At 44.5% G+C, this 21295-nt stretch overlaps 1 protein-coding gene across 5 annotated transcripts in view; it reads left to right on the plus strand.

Moving 5' to 3' along the window:
- The window catches only part of LOC126465638 (organic cation transporter protein-like), a 254040-nt gene that overhangs the window by 193515 nt on the left and 39230 nt on the right, over positions 1-21295 (plus strand). For all 5 annotated transcript variants that reach the window (XM_050096322.1, XM_050096324.1, XM_050096323.1 and 2 more), the window contains exons 3-6: positions 88-316; positions 395-498; positions 8613-8767; positions 11889-12057. In XM_050096322.1, coding sequence (XP_049952279.1) covers positions 88-316; positions 395-498; positions 8613-8767; positions 11889-12057 — 657 coding nt within the window. The remainder of the gene's footprint in view (positions 1-87; positions 317-394; positions 499-8612; positions 8768-11888; positions 12058-21295) is intronic.

The following is a 21295-nucleotide window of genomic DNA, read 5'->3' on the forward strand; positions in this document are numbered from 1 at the left end:
GTCGAATACCCGTGCTAGACTGTAGTAGTAGTAGTAGTAGTAGTAGTAGTAGTAGTAGTAGTGGGGACGCACGTTGAACCTGCGCAGGTGCCGGCTGCCGTACGAAGGTCCCGACCCGGAGTACTCACTGCCGGCGGCGCTGGTCAACATGACGCTGCCCTGGGACGAGCGCGCCGACGCCTGGTCCTCCTGCCGACGCCTCGACGCCGACTTCCAGGCGGAGTACTTCGAGTACGGCGTCCCCTCTAACATCTCTGTGCCCTGCGAGTCCTACGTCTACGACACCTCGCAGATTTCCAGCAGCGCGACCACCGACGTGAGTACCCCACTGATATCCGCGTACTCGAGTGTCGCGTGTTTTCCTGGTCTCTCACGTTCGTGTATCGTGTTGCAGTGGGACCTGGTGTGCGGCAGGGAGTGGCTGCGAGCGACAGCAGACGCGTGCGTCATGCTGGGAGTCCTGCTGGGAGCAGTAACGTTCGGAGCTCTGTCCGACAAGTGAGTGCGCCCGCTGCGCTGTACTGAAGTCTGGACACGGTAGAGCGCTGTCTACGGTGTAGCGTCATCCACCGGCAACAGTGTCGTATGCTCTCATTACGTGGGACATTTTCACTTGTACCGGGTGATCAAAAAGGCAGTATAAATTTGAAAACTGAATAAATCACGGAATATTGTAGATAGAGAGGTACAAATTAACAGGCATGCTTGGAGTGACATGGTGTTTTATTAGAACCAAAAAATACAAACGTTCAAAAAATGTCCGACAGATGGCGCTTTATCTCATCAGAATAGCAATAATTAGCATAACAAAGTAAGGCAAAGCAAAGAGGATGTTCTTTACAGGGAATGCTCAATATGTCCACCATCATTCCTCAAGAATAGCTGTAGTCGAGGAATAATGTTGTGAACAGCACTGTAAAGCATGTCCGGAGTTATGGTGAGGCATCGGCGTCGGATGTTGTCTTTCAGCATCCCTAGAGGTGTGGGTCGATCACGATACACTTGCGACTTGCCGGCCGCGGTGGTCTAGCGGTTCTGGCGCTGCAGTCCGGAACCGTGGGACTGCTACGGTCGCAGGTTCGAATCCTGCCTCGGGCATGGGTGTGTGTGATGTCCTTAGGTTAGTTAGGTTTAAGTAGTTCTAAGTTCTAGGGGACTTATGACCTAAGATGTTGAGTCCCATAGTGCTCAGAGCCATACACTTGCGACTTCAGGTAACCCCAAAGCCAATAATGGCACGGACTGAGGTCGGGGGACTTAGGAGGCCAAGCATGACGAAAGAGCATGACGAAAGCAGCGGCTGAGCACACGATCATCACCAAACGACGCGCGCAAGAGATCTTTCACGCGTCTAGCAATACGGGGTGGGTTTTTTTTTTTCTAATAAAATGCCATGTCATCCCAAGCATGTGTGTCAATTTTACCTCTCTATCTACACTATTCCGTGGTTCATTAAGTTTTCAAATTTATACTGACTATTTGATCACCCGGTATATTCGATACAATATGAACTACTTCCTCTACGGTACATGGCGTAGCATGTCGATATCGTTAATTGTTTAAAGGCCGAATCGGTTAATTCATACGGCATTCGGACATAATCGGGCTTCACCATCTGTTCGAAATGACAAGATTATGCAGTTCATGAGTCACTGCCATTTCATTTTACTCAAACCGGTGACCAACTATGGTTCGTGTATAAGTTCGTAGTTCTTTTTTCACGTTGGTATTCCGGTTGCTACGCGACTATTTATCGCTTGTCATTTTTTTGGTAGTTCACTGTTGCTCTTTGAGCCTACATATTGTTATTTTGTCATTTGCAGATAGCGGATACTAGAAAGTGGAATGCCAAGTGGAGAAATTGGAACATTTCCAACATATTCCTTTCTCTGAATTCAATAGAGGGGTGACAGCAGTGGATGTAGCTAGTAACATTTCTGTCGCGTATGAGGATAATGCCATTCGACAGAGCACGACAAGAAACTGGTTTTCTTGTTTTGAGGAGGATAGTTTTGACGTTAATGACTCTCCACGTTCAGGAAGACCTTCGGGGCTTGAAGAAGATCACTTAAAACGCATTAATCCACAATGATCCACGTCAGTGTATTCGAGGACCGGAAAATGTGATCTGTTATAATTCCACTACCATGCGACATTTGAATACAAAAGATTCAAAAACCGTGCGTATGGGTACCACATGTTCTAAGCCAAAATCACAAAAATCAGCAGGTGGTCATATGTGCATTTCTGCTTGCTGATCATGCATTCGCTCGTGAACACCACCGACCTCCCCTACTCTGAATCGCTACTGGTGACGAGAAATGGTGTCTTTATGCTAACACAAGAAAAAGAAAGGAACAGTTGAGGCCAAACAAAGCAGCGCAATGGTCTACGCACATCCACAGAAGATAATGTTAAGCATCTGGTCAAACAGCGACTGTGTGTTGTACCACGAACTGCTTCCCTGAGATGTAACCATCACTGCTGACTTTTACTGTCAACAACTGAGACGTCTTGCAGAGGCAATCGAAGAACGACGTAAGACTGCATGAAGTGACGCTACTCCTCGATAACGACCGTCCACATTCTGCTACACTGATAAGAAGCGCTTTAAAGAAGTTGGGTTCAGAAGTCATATCACACCCTCCTTATTTAGCCGAACTTGAGCCCTGAGATGTTCACGTTTTCCGCTCTCTATCGAACCACCTTCGTGGAACTTCCTTTCTGGAGAAAAATGCGCTCCAAACATGGTTCGAAGAGTTTTTCGCCTCAAAAATCACGTGATTTCTACTGTGACGGAATCTGAAAGTTACCCCAGCGTTGCCAGGCTGTTGTAAATAGTGAAGGAGAATAAATTATTGATGAATGAAGCATCTGCTACGTGTATCTGCGTCCTTCAAACTCACGGAAAAAACGCTGCGAACTTATTCACCAATCCAATAATTAAATCAACATCATGATTTTACGTTGATTTAATTATTGGATTGGTGATTCTACCTCCCCCCCCCCCCCCCCCCCCCCACCATGAACCATGGACCTTGCTGTTGGTGGGGAGGATTGCGTGCCTCAGCGATACAGATGGCCGTACCGTAGGTGCAACCACAACGGAGGGGTATCTGTTGAGAGGTCAGACGAACATGTGGTTCCTGAAGAGGGGCAGCAGCCTTTTCAGTAGTTGCAGGGGCAACAGTCTGGATGATTGACTGATCTGGCCTTGTGACACTAACCAAAATGGCCTTGCTGTGCTAGTACTGCGAGCGGCTGAAAGCAAGGGGAAACTACGGCCGTAATTTTTCCCTAGGGCATGCAGCTTTACTGTATGATTGAATGATCATGGCGTCCTCTTGGGTAAAATATTCCTGAGGTAAAATAGTCCCCCGTTCGGATCTCCGGGCGGGGACTACTCAAGAGGACGTCGTTATCAGGAGAAAGAAAACTGGCGTTCTACGGATCGGAGCGTGGAATGTCAGATCCCTTAATCGGGCAGGTAGGTTAGAAAATTTAAAAAAGGGAAATGGATAGGTTAAAGTTAGATATAGTGGGAATTAGTGAAGTTCGGTGGCAGGAGGAACAAGACTTTTGGTCAGGTGATTACAGGGTTATAAATACAAAATCAAATAGGGGTAATGCGGGAGTAGGTTTAATAATGAATACAAAAATAGGAGTGCGGGTAAGCTACTACAAACAGCATAGTGAACGCATTATTGTGGCCAAAATAGACACAAAGCCCATGCCTACTACAGTAGTACAAGTTTATATGCCAACTAGCTTGCAGATGATGAAGAAATTGATGAAATTTATGACGAGATAAAAGAAATTATTCAGGTAGTGAAGGGAGACGAAAATTTAATAGTCATGGGTGACTGGAATTCGTCAGTAGGAAAAGGGAGAGAAGGAAACATAGTAGGTGAATATGGATTGGGGGGAAGAAATGAAAGAGGAAGCCGCCTGGTAGAATTTTGCACAGAGCATAACTTAATCATAGTTAACACATGGTTCAAGAATCATAAAAGAAGGTTGTATACCTGGAAGAATCCTGGAGATATTAAAAGGTATCAGATAGATTATATAATGGTAAGACAGATTTAGGAACCAGGTTTTAAATTGTAAGACATTTCCAGGGGCAGATGTGGATTCTGACCACAATCTATTGGTTATGAACCGCAGATTGAAACTGAAGAAACTGCAAAAAGGTGGGAATTTGAGGAGATGGGACCTGGATAAACTGAAAGAACCAGAGGTTGTAGAGAGTTTCAGGGAGAGCATAAGGGAACAATTGACAGGAATGGGGGAAAGAAATACAGAAGAAGAAGAATGGGTAGCTCTGAGGGATGAAGTAGTGAAGGCAGCAGACGATCAAGTAGGTAAAAAGACGAGGGCTAGTAGAAATCCTTGGGTAACAGAAGAAATATTGAATTTAATTGATGAAAGGAGAAAATATAAAAATGCAGTAAATGAAGCAGGCAAAAAGGAATACAAACATCTCAAAAATGAGATCAACAAGAAGTGCAAAATGGCTAAGCAGCGATGGCTAGAGGACAAATGTAAGGATGTAGAGGCTTGTCTCACTAGGGGTAAGATAGATACTGCCTACAGGAAAATTAAAGAGACCTTTGGAGATAATAGAACCACTTGTAGGAATATCAAGAGCTCAGATGGCAACCCAGTTCTAAGCAAAGAAGGGAAGGCAGAAAGGTGGAAGGAGTATATAGAGGGTTTATACAAGGGCGATGTACTTGAGGACAATATTATGGAAATGGAAGAGGATGTAGATGAAGACGAAATAGGAGATACGATACTGCGTGAAGAGTTTGACAGAGCACTGAAAGACCTGAGTCGAAACAAGGCCCCGGGAGTAGACAACATTCCATTGGAACTACTGACGGCCGTGGGAGAGCCAGTCATGACAAAACTCTACCATCTGGTGAGCAAGATGTATGAGACAGGCGAAATACCCTCAGACTTAAAGAAGAATATAATAATTCCAATCCCAAAGAAAGCAGGTGTTGACAGATGTGAAAATTATCGAACTATCAGTTTAATAAGTCACAGCTGCAAAATACTAACGCGAATTCTTTACAGACGAATGGAAAAACTGGTAGAAGCGGACCTCAGGGAAGATCAGTTTGGATTCCGTAGAAATGTTGGAACACGTGAGGCAATACCACCCTTAGAAGGTTTCTAGCATTTGTAGACTTAGAGAAAGCTTTTGACAATCTTAACTGGAATACTCTCTTTCAAATTCTGAAGGTGGCAGGGGTAAAATACAGGGAGCGAAGGGCTATTTACAATTTGTACAGAAACCAGATGGCAGTTATAAGAGTCGAGGGGCATGAAAGGGAAGCAGTGGTTGGGAAAGGAGTGAGACAGGATTGTAGCCTCTCCCCGATGTTATTCAATCTGTATATTGAGCAAGCAGTAAAGGAAACAAAAGAAAAATTCGGAGTAGGTATTAAAATTCATGGAGAAGAAGTAAAAACTTTGAGGTTCGCCGATGACATTGTAATTCTGTCAGAGACAGCAAAGGACTTGGAAGAGCAGTTGAACGGAATGAACAGTGTCTTGAAAGGAGGATATAAGATGAACATCAACAAAAGCAAAACGAGGATAATGGAATGTAGTCGAATTAAATCGGGTGACGCTGAGGGAATTAGATTGGGAAATGAGACACTTAAAGTAGTAAAGGAGTTTTGCTATTTGGGGAGCAAAATAACTGATGATGGACGAAGTAGAGAGGATATAAAATGTAGACTGGCAATGGCAAAGAAAGCGTTTCTGAAGAAGAGAAATTTGTTAACATCGACTATAGATTTAAGTGTCAGGAAGTCATTTCTTAAAGTATTTGTATGGAGTGTAGCCATGTATGGAAGTGAAACATGGACGATAACTAGTTTGGACAAGAAGAGAATAGAAGCTTCCGAAATGTGGTGCTACAGAAGAATGCTGAAGATAAGGTGGGTAGATCACGTAACTAATGAGGAGGTATTGAATAGGATTGGGGAGAAGAGAAGTTTCTGGCACAACTTGACTAGAAGGAGGACCGGTTGGTAGGACATGTTTTGAGGCATCAAGGGATCACAAATTTAGCATTGGAGGGCAGCGTGGAGGGTAAAAATCGTAGAGGGAGACCAAGAGATGAATACACTAAGCAGATTCAGAAGGATGTAGGTTGCAGTAGGTACTGGGAGATGAAGAAGCTTGCACAGGATAGAGTAGCACGGAGAGCTGCATCAAACCAGTCTCAGGACTGAAGACCACAACAACAACAACAACACAATGATTTTACCTGACTAACGTGCATCAGCATCTTGTTAGGTATTTATTGTGTAAATAGAACACCACTGGACTATGTAAGAGTGATCTAAATCGAAATGTTCGCTATCGAAAGACAATTTGTGTGTCTATAGTTTCCGTTACTATGATCTCCGATGATGTCGCGACCAAGCCACATCAAATGCAAAGCTTCGCTTGTCAACAAGGAATTTTGGAATTAAGAAAAAGAGTATCGCAAGCAAGCGTAATTGGCACGTTATTCACGCTGTTGATTACTGTTGTATTGGTGAATAAAACCTTCCGCACTGGCTGAGACGATACTTTCATTAATAACTCACGACCGCTTTCGCATCATTGGTGATGCATTTTCAGGCAGTAGATTTAATTTTTTAAGTAGTAATCGCGCGGCAAAGGGAAATCATAGAGACACGTCGCATCGTTTATCGTCAAGATTAAACCAACAGCACGCTAAAAGAGTTTTTTTTTACATTATTAATCTGACTGGATTCGTGCTACACCACGCCGTAGACATCACAAATGTGTGCCGCCGTGCACACTACTATGATGTCTACGACTTGGTGCAGCGCGTTCCCGGTGAGTTTAATCATAGACAAACGCTTTTAGAGTGCTGTTGGTTTCATCTCGACATTAAACGGTGGAACTTCTTTCTAAGCATTCTTTTTGCTGCGTCAAGACTGTTTGGAAAAATAAACTTGCCAATGAAGATGCATCTCCAATGATGAGAAACCAGTTGTGAGTCTTACTAAAAGTTTTTTATCAGCCAGTGCGGAAGATTTCATTCACCATGTGGAACTGTGGCTGCGGTTGCCCGATCCCTAAAATATGTTCACTACTGTTACTACTACAAGTGACAAAAACTTTGTGGCCACAGACATAAAGAAAAGGGAATTTAATTTATGCTATAAACGATTTATTAATTTCCAGATCTCTGTATTTTCCCAAAAATTAGATGTATAAATTTGATTGCTGTACGAGTAGAACCGTAAACTCACCAAGTTTGCATTCAGCACTCCACAAATGTTCTAAGAGTGCCCTTCTGGTTACACGACACACGTCCAGGCGGTAGTCATCTTCCTTCCATACCTTATGAAGCAACGTACTATAAATGGTCAGCACAGCAACAATGATGCATTCTTTATGCTGTTCCACTGTTGTTGGCAGTGGTGGTACGTAAATACGGCCCTTAATGGAACCCTAAAGGAAAAAAGGCACAACGCGTTAGGTCAGGCGACGTGGGATGCTAAGCAAACAGAGCCACGTCATCTTCACCACTATGCCCATACTAAAAATGCGGAAGGTCGTCGTTTATGAAGCGACGATCACGGATGCTCGTGAGGGGGCGCCCCGCCTTGATTGGCGACGAAATTCTCGATTTAAGCAGTCAGTTTGAAAACAACCACAACAGCAATATGTTGTGAGAGGTACCCATCACAGTCTCTTTGCAGAAGAAAAACGGCCCATACAGCGTCTTTCCCGAATCTCATTCATGCGCCACACTTTCCCGAGCGGTTCTAGGCGCTTCAGGCCGGAATCGCGCGCCTGCTACGGTCGCAGGTTCGAATCCTGCCTCGGGCATGGATGTGTGTGATGTCCTTAGGTTAGTTACGTTGAAAGTAGCTCTAAATCTAGGCGACTGATGACCTCACATGTTAAGTCACATAGCGCTTAGAGCCATTTGAACCTTTTTTTCCATGAGGATATTCAATATCCTACACATTTATATTGTGGTGATTACCTTTTCCAGGCAAATGGGAGGCTGCTTCGTCGCTGAATGTCAACCTGCAGGCGAAATGTTCATCCTCAAGTGCTTGCTGTCTTGTGATGCAAAATTATGGGCACCGTCGCAAAATAATGTGCGCAGTTTGCTTGGGTATTCCAAGTTCGTAGCTTGCGCGGACCGTTGATTTTTTTTGGGCATGTACGAAACTTATCCTCGCGCTCTCCACATGGCTTCTGGCACACGTGGTCGGGCACTACTTTACTGTTTACAGACAATCAGTGTCCCTATATTGTCGATACCAATGCACAATGGTGTTTTTACATGGTCATTCTTTTCCGCAGTTCATTTTGAATGCACACTGCACTGTTGTAACAGGTAAACATCTCGTAGAATCCAACACTCAAAACTTCTTTTCTTGGTTTGGTGCCACATTGTCAAGGCGCTGCACGGTAACGCAATCTGGTGGGCAGTTTATGGTTCTATTCATGCGTCAGTCATATTCGTGCGTGTAACACTTCGGAAAATGTAGAACGTAACTGAAGACTTTGCAGAGTCACGCTCCTGGTGACGCAGCAGTGAGACGAAACTATATTTGCAGGTACGGCCGTCGCAAGGTGTTCCTCGTGTCGCTGGTGCTACAGGTGACCGCCGGCTTCATGGTGGCCGGTGCGCCAGAGTACTACTCGTTCGCCTTCATGCGGCTCATCATCGGTATGACGTCATCCGGCGTCTTCCTCGTCGCATACGTGCTCGGTTAGTACCTAGTAGTGGCTTATCTTACTAACACCAGAATTGATACAGTTTCTCTTATCTAATTCCAGCATTGTCCTAAACATTAAAATTAGTAGATTAAAGATAAGTTCCTCCTGTAGAGTGTCTTCCCTAATGCAGTTTCGCAAACAATCCATACTACAAAAATATGAAATTAGAGATGTTACAGAGCATTTGGTTCTTTCCAGTCATAAACCGTCAATGAGTGGGGGTAGAGGATGGAATGCTTGAGAGGGGGTCATTAGTCCCCACATTTGCCTGATAATCAAGGAAAACCTCCCAAAATCGACAATCAGAAACTGGGGATTGGAAGTTCTTATATTTTTTCAGATGGAACTATACGATCCCAGAGACCTTTCTAGTTTCAAGCATCAATGATGTTTAAATGCAGACTGAAGCGACGAACGAAAATTTGTACCAAGGCTGGATTCGACCCCCAGGGTCCCGTGCTCTACTAGACCGATGCCCTACACACGACGCTACCCTGTCACAGTGGATTTGAACAACTGCACGGACTATTCTAGCGTGCCTCCCTCCTCAATTCAAATTTCCATTCAGGCATCAGCCCACTTTAGTGTTCTCCCTAAAACCGAAAGGCATTGTTCGTTTCATTTGATCAAAGCACCTCTGCCTGGGCTTCAGTCGGGGTCCCACTGTTTGGCCGATGTTGAGGTTCTACTCTAATACAGTTGGAGAGCTTCTGCAATCTTGTTCGAGTTTAGGGGAATACCAAAGTGGGCTGAGGCGTGAATGGAATTTGCACTGAGGAGGGAGTTACGTTAAGGTGGTCTGTGCATTTGTGGAAAGGCACTGCGGCCCGTTGACGTAGTGGTTATGGCATCTGCCTGGTGAGCAGAAGACCTGGGTTCGATATCCAGCCTTGTTACAAATTTTGATTCGTCTTCTCATTCGACTTGTACACATCATGCTTCAATTTTATTTCTGGGATAATTTTGAAACAATGTTTTGTGTGTTTCTCCCTGAGCTTTTACTCGCGAGGAACAAAAAACAAAAAAAAGAGGTTCAATATGGTTTTAACGACTGAGGAGATCTTAGCGCTTCAGACCAATGCTAATGTTACAGCAGTAAATGCAAATGACTCATCAAGTACCTTACGACAATGCTATCAGTCCCTTCTGTGGACAAAATAACGGTTGCAGTGTACGTTGTTCGCAGTTATTTTGCCTAATTTTACTTTGGTTCCTGCCGATGAATCTTCTAAGCATTACGACTTCAAGGTGTGTGTGTGTGTGTGTGTGTGTGTGTGTGTGTGTGTGTGTGTGTGTGTGTGTGTGTACGTACTGATTTTTTTCATCAGTAGAATGAAACAAATTACAGAAATCGTTACGTCTAGAACAAATTACCGGTATTCAAAATATCCACGGGTGTACTGCCGGTCTACAGTGTCCAACGGGCACAATATTTCGGCGATCATACATGTCGCAATCATCAGGTGAACTGACGGACTGAGCTCCTGTGAACGTGCAGGTACGGTGATCCGTACGCTATGGCTGCTCAGGGGGAACTGAGCAGCCATAGCGTACGGATCACCGTACCTGCACGTTCACAGGAGCTCAGTCCGTCAGTTCACCTGATGATTGCGACATGTATGATCGCCGAAATATTGTGCCCGTTGGACACTGTAGACCGGCAGTACACCCGTGGACATTTTGATTATCAAATACGCCGGGAGAAACTCAAGAATCACAAATTACAGGTATGCTAAATCTCTTAGACAATCAGGGAATTTGATGCCGGCAGTCATCAAATAGACGAAGCCTATTGGCTTAGTAGCGGAAAGACAAAACTCTCACGACACTATAACTAACGCTGTTTACCAGGTTTTGGTACGAAAAATGTATGGAAGGTGCGTAGATGTACCCAGACGTTTTGACAGATCTCTGACCAATGAGTTATCTTCATATGACAATTGTACATTTAATAGAATGTGCAAACGTTACAAATGCTTGTCATAAAGTTTGTGCGAAAAAGTATTCCTTATCCCATTTCGGTAACCTACCACGGGCTCTGAACTAACAGATGACCTTTACAGTGCGAGTGCATGTACTACTCAGAAACTGGTTACTTTTATAGACAGAAACTTCTTGAAGCTTACGTTAACATGATGAGAATAATCTCAGTAATTAAGAGATCCTACTGCTGATTAAGAGAAGCAGTTTTCAAATCCCAGTCAGGCCACCCTGATTATACAGGTTCTCCGAAAGCTACAACAAGAGAATGTCAGGGTACGTCCCTCAAACAGGCCACTATGGTAACTGTCAGTCGTTCTTCCATTCCTCTCACTTGCTTCTTGATGCCTCCAACTGAATTAGCGAGCGAAACAGACGAGTGGGAATGCGGTTCAAAACTCGCATAGAGTCATTCAGATTTAAGGTTTCAATTACTTCCCTAAATCGACTGTGGCCAGTGTCGGGATGGTTCGTTTTTTGTCTCGGCTGGTAGCCTTCGCCTCCCTCGTGTCCAACGGCCTTTTCCTCGAATGAACGTTAAATATTGACCTTCATTTTCCAACTGATCTAGCACCTCGTTTTAAGAAGACATTGAACCCAATCTCTTTCCTTACTATCTGTAAATCTGACCTGGAATAAAAGGCGAATCCACTAGTTTCAAAACTAGTGATGGTGCAACAGTTCTGAATGAGCAAATATGATTCAGCCCAGCCTTATCAGTCTTGGATGAAAATTGGATTAATGCAGGCAATGCTGTTCGAGATTGGGATTCTTCTACAGCCGTGGAAATTTTATAATTTCTTGTATCAACAGCTAATTGGATGTACTGAAAAGTCTTCTGGAAGATACTGGACCAAAGTGTGCCGCCACCTGGACTCGCCATGGAAACAGGGAAGCCGTTGTGCAGAGCAGACTCTTTCTATCGCTGACCTGAGGGATGGACTCAAAACAGCGAGGTTTCTGATCGACATTGAGTTCGGCGTTGACATGCGGCGTTGCCAACTTGTGGAGGAGAGCCGTCCTGCAGCTACTGAGCGAGAGGCCACGTCTTCGCCAGCCCACGCCGCGACTATCTCGATCCTGCAGTCGGTTGCCTGGTCTAAAGGGAGCGCCGGCATCGGTTGGTGTTGCAGCGATGGAGATGGTGGGGCCGAGCAAGCGGACGCTGGCGGGCGTGGGCTGCCAGACCTTCTTCACGCTGGGCTACATGCTGACCGCCGCGATCGCCTACTGCATCCGCGACTGGCGGCTGCTCCAGGTGGCGCTCACCGCGCCCGGCATCCTCTTCCTCTCCTACTGGTGGTGAGCACCCTCATGCCTGCGTTTATCCCAACGTAGGGGGTGCACCGGGGGACGACAATGAGGATTCGTCGCTTGTCAGACTCGGTGGCTCAGTGGTAAAGTGCCAGACTATACATCCAAATGTCACGGGTTCGATCCTCGGTCAGTTCTAGGAATTTTGTCACCTTTCAGATCTTCCATCTCTGCCAACGTTCTATAATGTTCCACCGTTGTTGGAGACCACGCTAGTCCCTTATGTATCTGGGTGGGTAAGTCACTTCAAAGATCGGAGGAAGGCAACGGCATCCTACTGGCGATTGGACCAGGCCTTCTAAAGCACTGTACTCTTCAAAAAGAAAAAAAAAAAAATACGGACATCGAAGTTACTTTGAGTACAACACAGTGTACATAAACCCACATACAGTACACAAATGTCATAAAAATTCATGTACATATATGTTCCACATCTCCTCCTAAAGCATTGGACCAACTCAGCCAAACTTGGTACACATCACGTACCATCTGGTAAGAATTTCTATACGGCTAAGAACAACTTATCTATCAAAGGGCTGCGGGTGAGAAAGTAGCGTAACCAACGACGCGCGAGTGCCCATACGTTATTCGTCCAGTATTTGACTTGCAACAAACATTACACATAACTTCAAACCTGTACGAAACTTTCTCTCGAAGACAACCCGCACAAAATGATGAAAGGAAAAAATCTTTATCGGTTATTACATATTCTCCGTTAATGCAGTGAAACTGTCGCATCATGAATTACTGCCGGCCGCTGTGACCGAGCGGTTCTAGGCACTTCAGTCCGGAACCGCGCTGCTGCTACGGTCGCAGGTTCGAATCCTGCCTCGGGCATGGATGTATGTGATGTCCTTAGGTTAGTTAGGTTTAAGTAGTTCTAAGTCCAGGGAACTGATGACCTCAGATGTTAAGTCCGATAGTGCTCAGAGCCATTTGAACCGTGCATTACGTTTAAATTTTGTTACTTCCTTACTACCAAATCTATTCGCAATATACTTCAGACGGTAGACATATATACTATTGGATGTACCCACAAAAATATATCATTGTACCACACATAGTTCTGGAGATATGACAAAAATCTTGAGCTGCATAAAAAGAAAATTGCAGGGCGAAATTCGCTAGAGATGCTGGTGAGATGCGTGTACAATTACGTACTAAATATTTTAAATGTGCGTGAAATATATTTGACATAGTTGTATGCGGACAAGGCCACAGGTAAAAAGCTCATCCTAAGCCCCTGGAACGATTTAAATCAAATTTCGAACACACATTAGTTACGATATGGAAAGGAATCCTGTGAGGATAAGAACCACCAGCCTCCTACCGGGATGGGTGTGATAACGTGGAGAGAAAAAGGGGGGGAGGGGGGAAGATGACGCAGACAGACAGAAGGGGGAGGAGGAGAAGGATTTAGAGAGGGGGAGGAGTAGATAGGCAAATAGGAGGAGGAGGAGGAGGAGGAGGAGGAGGAGGAGGAGGACGACGACGACGACGACTAATGGAAGATTGGGACACACACGTACCCAGGCAATACCAGTACTCGGCTAGAGTTCAATTCTTTTATCTTGGCGGTTCGCGCATGCCCGCCCAGACGCGAGAGATTGCTGCGTTGCCAGTTGCACGCGCCAAGACAAGCAGCGCCATAGTATATAGTTCGCAAACTTACGTTTAGGGGGGAGCGCTCAGTTTATGAAATAAAGGCACCACGGCCGCATTAACCCTTTCGCTGCTACAGAGACGTGCTCTCCGCATTCCGCGACTGGTGTTTCGACTGTTTTGACACACTTTATCATTAGATTTCACAAAAACTATTTCGCCCAAAAATTTTATTTTCACACATCTTCTTGACTGGTACCTTCCCCCCATAAATGACTTAGTTTTGTTACGAAGTTCAACGCAGTTATTGTGCAGCATTAGATGTAGGAAACCATTGCACGAAATTTTGAAGAGTTTGCAGAGGTAAAAGTCCATAGCCTATACTTTCCATATGGACGATTTTAGTTGCCACTAGAAATTTCAAAAAATTACATTCAAACGAATACAATTCATGAAGTAATACACTTTGATATTGTTTTTCAATAACGAAAATATTAAGCACCAAACAAGGTTTGAACTCAGAACCTTCCACTTGGAAGTCATACAGTTTCACCATTACGCTATCGCAGCTTGTCAATCAATATACCTCCCTGAGGACTTTAAAATATCACGCAAAATACCGACAAACACTGTTGGTATGACTATGAATTACTCACGTTTCGTCGAAGTGCAATAGGAAATAAACAATTAAAGCTGTTCTTTATTGCGAAAAAGCGGTTAGTGAGAATGGTACAAATACCTTTCCTTGCTATCGCATGAATTAGGAGGCTTATTGCTTGTTTGGTTTAATTAATTAATAGAATATAAACCAATTGGTATAAATAATGCTTTTTCCAAACTTTCTATAAAAGAAAGTCTGCTATCAAGACACTGCTTTCGTTCAATTATTTTATCTATGACTGAAAGTTTCTAAAACTGAACACACTTGTCCGTGCTCTGCACTGCAGTCGAGCTCTGGCAACATCGTTCTCTGTTCATTGGCTACTGTGTTTTGTGACGTCAGATGCGCAGGATGACCCTAAACTCGGCCGCCATAATAAATGACGCGCACTTTAGTTACAGTAAATAGCGAAGTGAAGCAGGCATTTCTGTCTTTGAATGGTCTCCTTAAGGGCGCCGAAATATGATGCCTGAATGTGGGTTCTTGTATGCATGATGTTTTAAAAAAGTTTCAGAAGAAGACTAAGTGAAAGCTTTGTTGTAAAGAAAGTACACACATCAGTGGATAGAGCTGTGCTCAAAGTGCTTAACTCACAAGTACTCACTATGCATACTGTGACGCGGCAAATGTCAATATGCGAGTAAAACTCATTGAAGTCGCTGACACGAATTGTCTGGGATAGCGTGGCAGCAGCGGGCATGGAAATCTGTTATTTGACTTGACTATCTGCAGACGTGAGCTAACTTAACGTAACAGCATGGAGCGGATGACGTGTCTAAATGTAATGAGACGCCTGCTCCCTAGTGAAACAACGCTATGGTAGACATTACAAATCGATAATTGCGTAGATGCTCTATCCACAGTATGTAGCATTTTTCTGTATGTCTTGTAGTTTTTGGGCAGCCGTTTTCTGGAACCCTGGAGATACTTACAGATAACGCTTTATGTTAGTTCACAGTCTCATTTTATTGCATGAAGACAGGGCGCAATAAATGTCAGGATCGAGCACTGAATTCACTCGACAACCTAATGTTGGCTTACATACACCTGTCAACGGGATCATAGGATTACATTTTTCCGAAACCTGCAACTGCCTCCCATTGTGACGTCATCCTCGGGCTCGACGACGCTGCAAACACCAAGGTGTCGACGCATGCGAAAAATAGGCCACAGTTCAGAAGTTGGTGACGTTTAGGGTGGCTTAATGTCTCACCAATGTGGTAGCAATTTTCATCACTACTCTGCCCAACTCCACCGTGGATGTGTCAGACGGTGGCAGCCGTCACATCCCATCCTGCCAACATCTCACCCTTTTATTTTGACGCCTGTGCGATTGAGGTCAGAACTGCGACCCCCAGCGTTGAAATCGCGCAGTTTTCTTAGGAGTGGCCGAGAAAAGCATTCTAGACACACCACCGCTCAGAACAGACACGAAAAGGCCTCATGGGGCGGTATAAAGAGCATCCCCTCGTAGTTCCACCAGGGCGATGATTACCACACATTTTGCGGTCTAAGACGACAGTTCGCAGTGCAAGGGGGAACAGGAATACGTTCTTGACAACCTTCGACTCTGCTGACAGGTTCGGACATTTCAAACCTTCTCTAGGGACATTTTGGACCTGCATCCCGAATGGACATGATATCACCCCTTTGAAGTGTTACCCCTTGTGTATAGGTTGGAAGCACTAGGGATCTTTCGAAATCATCCGACGCACTTCGAACGCCATTCGAAGCATCAAAGGATGCTTTGCGCTCTCCTGTGGCGTAGCCACAAGAGGGTGCGGCGTAGACTCGTGCGTGAACACAACGGCAAAGTGTCCCTCTAAGAGCCTCCAATTGCGCAGTAGACTCGGTGGCAGCAGCCCTCGTTCACTGAGAATTTTAAGAATATGCCTTTACTGAGCGAACATGTGAAGTAAACCTGGGCGCCAGCAGGCAGCAACTACTTGAAACCCCTTTGATTCCAGTTGCATGCGTGAAAGCGCCTCGGACTACTTTACGCGTTGGCTTTATACACGTTCATATTTAAAATTTTCAGTAAAGGTGGGGGGACGGCGGGTCACAGAAAGTTTTGCACTACTAGGGGTGTTGGAGGGAACCTTTGCTTGAGCCAGTCTCGCACCCTTCCATGATCATGCCATAGCAGGGCGCAAAACAGGAGGGCTGGGAAAGCAAAAGCACCCGTTGCTGCCCCAGATCACGTTCACATTCCGTCGAATGATTTTGAGCGGTCCCCAGTGGTCCCAACCTGCGTAAGAGAGCAAAAATTGCAGTTGCATTGTTTTCCAAAGGGGATACGATCACGTTTAATTGGGATGCAGCCTCCCAATGACCCTAGAGAAGGGTTGAAACGTCCGAGATTATCAGCTGTGCCAAAGTTTGTCATGAACGTCGTCCTGTTAAGGATCTCACTAGGAACTTCATTTTTTTGACAGCGAGTTATGTGGCAATCATCACCCCAGAGAGAGGGGTGGTTTCATTGACGCCATTTGTGCCATCCGCTGAGACCATTTCGTGCTAATTCTGAGCGACGATCTATCTGGAATGTTTTCCTCGACCACTCTTACGAAAACCGCGCGATTTCAATGCTGGGCGTCACGGTTCTGACCTCCATCTTAGAGGAATCAGAAGAAAGGCTGAAATTTGGGTAAGAGGGCCTGTGACATCCTACCCATCGTCTGTCCCCTCCAAGGTGACGTTGGACAAAATTGTGGCGGAAATGGGGGCCAGTGTGTCGTCATTAGCCCGCTTAGACGTCACATGAACTTCTTAGGTTTGACCTTCTTTTCGCACGTGCCAACACCTTGTTGTTTCAGTCGTCGTCGAGGCCAAAGGGTGGCGTCGGAGGGCACTACGCTTTTGTACCATTACACAGGAAGGTTGTAGGCACATGTGAGCCAAATTTCAGACTTATGCGTCGCAATTCGGAGCAGTTACGGGGTTAGAAAAGTGATCCTTTAATTCTGTTGCGTTGTGTAGTTTCTAGCAAAGAGTGATCCTCAGTACAAGTACCAACAGACGAATCTGAGTTCGTGAGAGAAAACAAAATTTCTTTGCTGCGTTCATCGTTATTTGACAGAGCTGGCGAGAGACCACTGCACCCCCCCCCCCTCCCACTCGCAGCATATCTGCTCTCTGGCAGGTTTATATCGACAGCGCTTCCAGATAATGAAATAAGGAGCAAAGTTACATAGCGCAAGTCGTAGGGGACCCTATAATGGGTATTGTGAGACAAGATTTTGGAGTAAATGTGTGTTTTTTCTGTCTCTTTTTATCTTCGCATAATCCATTAGAAGTTACGGCAAGAACTCGCATGTCAAAAAGTTGATCACAGTGAAGCACAGCAACCCGAATATAGGTATTACAATGGCACATAAAATTTTGCCATATATTGTCAAGTACCCCTGGCGACTGTTAGGCAAAACCATTTCCCCTCGTTAGTTTCGACTAGGATTTCAAACACCGTCATGAAGTTACAGTATGGAAAAACCCAGAGGACTGAAATACGGCCGGCCGGTGTGGCCGAACGGTTCTAGGCGCTTCAGTCTGGAACTGCGCGACCGCTACGGTCGCAGGTTCGAATCCTGCCTCGGGCATGGATGTGTGTGGTGTCCTTAGGTTAGTTAGGTTTAAGTATTTCTAAGTTCTAGGGGACTGATGACCTCAGAAGTTAAGTGCCATAGTCCTTAGATCCATTTGAACCATTTTTTGATTACTCTGCTATTCAAAATAAAGTGCCTGGCAGAACGTTCAATGAAGCATAGTGCTCAGAGACATTTGAACTGAAATACGGTGATTGCACTGATTCTGGGATAGGACCTCCACCTCCACTTCCAGTTCAACGATTAGACTTGTCGTCGAGGTGCTCTGAAATCAACATCGATGTAGTTTGGTGAACTGAAAGTGTGAAAATCACATGACGTTGAGAATAAAAGGAGGTATGTTAGTCAACAGTTGCACCATCGCGGACTGAATACCGGGTAACACGAATAAGTAAAACGGGACAGCAGGCGATAGATCCCATGATATAAAATTACATAACTCAATCTGAAAAAAAGTTATAACCAATGCTACTGACTGGAGACGAGTGTGACGAATGAATTTTCGTCAGCGTCAATGAAAGTTCGAAAACACTGTCACGGAGAAAGAGGTTTCGTCTGCTGATATATTTAGAGTCTCTAGCACAGCGGCTGTTCATTCATTGACAGATCTGAACTGTAGGCCCAAAATTACTTAGTCACAGTGCTTTCACATGTTATTTATAATGGTGGTGTAATTGTAGCGCCTTCATCACTCTCTTTGGGGTCTCGCTCTAAGTGCACACATCACCGGTAGATTGATAGAGACTGTCACACACGGCCAACATCAGCTTGTCCTATGCTGTTTAGCACCCCGTTTATATCTGTGTCGTTACCCAGTCTCTCGCAATCTTCTGTTGACGTCAGTAAAATATTTTCGGTTGCATAAATGAAGCATGCTCTAAAATTGCCGTCTGTATATTCGTTTGGATTTCTGGGCACTACATCATTACTACACTGTACGTTAAATATTAATGCCGATGAGCCAAAACAAGTAAGACCACACTATGTGAACTCGTAGGGGTCGTCTGTTGCAAAGCTCCATGTTCAACAACGCGCGCTGAACGGTGTGTTCTGAAACATGTACTCTGATGACAGATCTGCCACGGATCGACGCCTATCCTACTCCTCAGAGCGGGCAAGCCTGTGACCTCCACGTTTCTGATGAGACGTGAACGCCCAGTACCTTGTCACCTGCTCATGTTTTTACCGTCCTTCAACTGGTTTCCACAGATGCTCACGGCAGCAGCACGCGAGTAGCTGACCAGCTTTGCAGTTTCCGTTCCCGGGCGCCAGGCCATAACAGGCGGCTTCCTCGTGGTGTACTGCAGCCAGTAGCAATACACCCCGAGGAAGGCGCCTTGCGGTAGTCACCGAAACGTTAGAATTTTACAGGTGACAACGCGGGTTCAAACCCAGAAGAATTTTAATTACTGTGACAACGGCCGCGTAAGCCTACGTTTACGTTTCACCATCGTGTTTAATTGAAGTAAAGCTACAATTTGTTATTCGCTTTACGTTTTAAATGTACTGCGTTTCATAGGTCATCCTGCAGTCCAGATTCGATTGCAAATGTCGTTTAGGATTTTACAGCCGAAAGCGAATTATTTACAACAGATCCTTTTTGTCAGTGTCTATCGAGGATTAGCGAAGTTTCATAAACTTATCATTCGAGCAATTGCAAGCCCGTGTCACGTCATTGGTTATGCGGATGTACATATGTGTAGAACGTGAAACAGGGAAAGGTTCATTAGTTACTACTGTCAGGAGATTTCTCAGCAGAGACCGTTGCTCGCAAGATATTAAAATTAGCATTACTGCCACAGTTTAAATGTACCGAAATTTTGTTCATTTTTGTGGAACTCAGAAGTGCAGCTGCCTTTTCTTTTTCTTTTCTCACGTCCACATGCACTTGCCAAATAAGCTATGTAACTGCAGACTGTACCTCATTTCAGCAATTATTTTTACCTGTCAACAATTTGAATGGGTATCATCTCACACAGTGAATGGTCTAATTTATCTCTCACTGCAAATGTCATTCAGAACTGCTCATCCTACATTGCTACGCTATAGCGGTTGTTTTTATTGCCAACTGTTAGTATGTTTTTGCAACAAGCGCTATCTCGTGAGATTGTAATAAGTAGGGTGTCAAACTAACCAACATGTAGTCGTGATAGATCTTTTGAGGCAGTGGTCAGTGGTCGGAAATGGACTGTGTGTGTCACGACAAATTGCCTCGTAAGTTGCAAAACAGTATACAATCAGCTGTGGTAAATCTGCGGTGAAGTATGACATTGCTTATAATTGGTGAACGGTTGTCCACAATGAGCTATTTCTCGTCACAATAACATATAGATAATATAACCACAGTCCTTCGCAAGACTGAACACCACCTTCTGGCGTTTCTGGTGCATAACGCGACAAGGGAAGTATATAAACCGAGCAGAGAAGAATGGGGAAACAATCTAGCGGCGATACTGGCCGCAAATAGAGAAACCCACTTAACAGTGTTTTGTGCAAGCGTCGGAATTTTACAGATGACAATGCGGCCTCAAACCCGAAAGAATTTTATTGACTATAAGGATGAAATGTTTTTGACTCGTTATATAGTATTATTTGCTTTTTGGCATATTTACCGTATTAAATAGTGTTGCTGTTCTACTGACGTATCTACCGGATTTACCCAACTAGAGGATGTTCTTTCTGAAATTCGTCCTTCGAAAGATACGGAATATTCTTAAAATAGCGGGCGAAACTTGAACAGGTCGAAATCGATAATTATTGCTATTTTCATTCTCAGTTTAGCAGATGGCCGTCACTGTTAGTTCAGAATTTGAATTTTCAACGATAACGTTCTTGAAAGCAAATCTACACAATTAAACATGTGTTCACTGTCAAAGGTGTAAGATTTTACGGTAATGGATGCAAATCATAGCCGTGACTTTCTTGAATTGCGTAATCTACGGTTTAACTACTAGCTGTTGATTCGCGCAGACAGTACGACACTAACAAGGGGAGGCCACGACGTTTGGAACGCGGATTTACCGTAAACTTCGTACACTCGTATTACTCCATAAGGACAACAAAATGTGTAAGCAGTAGCGCGTACTGCTCAAGCGTTATTGAGGAAATCGCAAGATAATTTGGGTCATCAAATATATACCTGTGCGTGGCTGTTTTTACCCTGAACTGCCAGTGACAGTGAAGGTGCTAAATTGTGCTACTGCTAAAGACTCATTCTTTGAATGCTGTAATTTATGACTGCAATTATCTGTTACCTTATTTATGTCATTTCATTGTAGCCATTTTTGTTACTGTTTTTGTGAAGAAAAAAAAGTGGTTGGCATTCAAGCCCCGTAATCGCTGGGTCGCTGGATCGAGTCCC

This window comes from Schistocerca serialis, chromosome 1, assembly GCF_023864345.2.
Source record: "Schistocerca serialis cubense isolate TAMUIC-IGC-003099 chromosome 1, iqSchSeri2.2, whole genome shotgun sequence".
Taxonomy (NCBI): Eukaryota; Metazoa; Arthropoda; class Insecta; order Orthoptera; family Acrididae; genus Schistocerca; species Schistocerca serialis.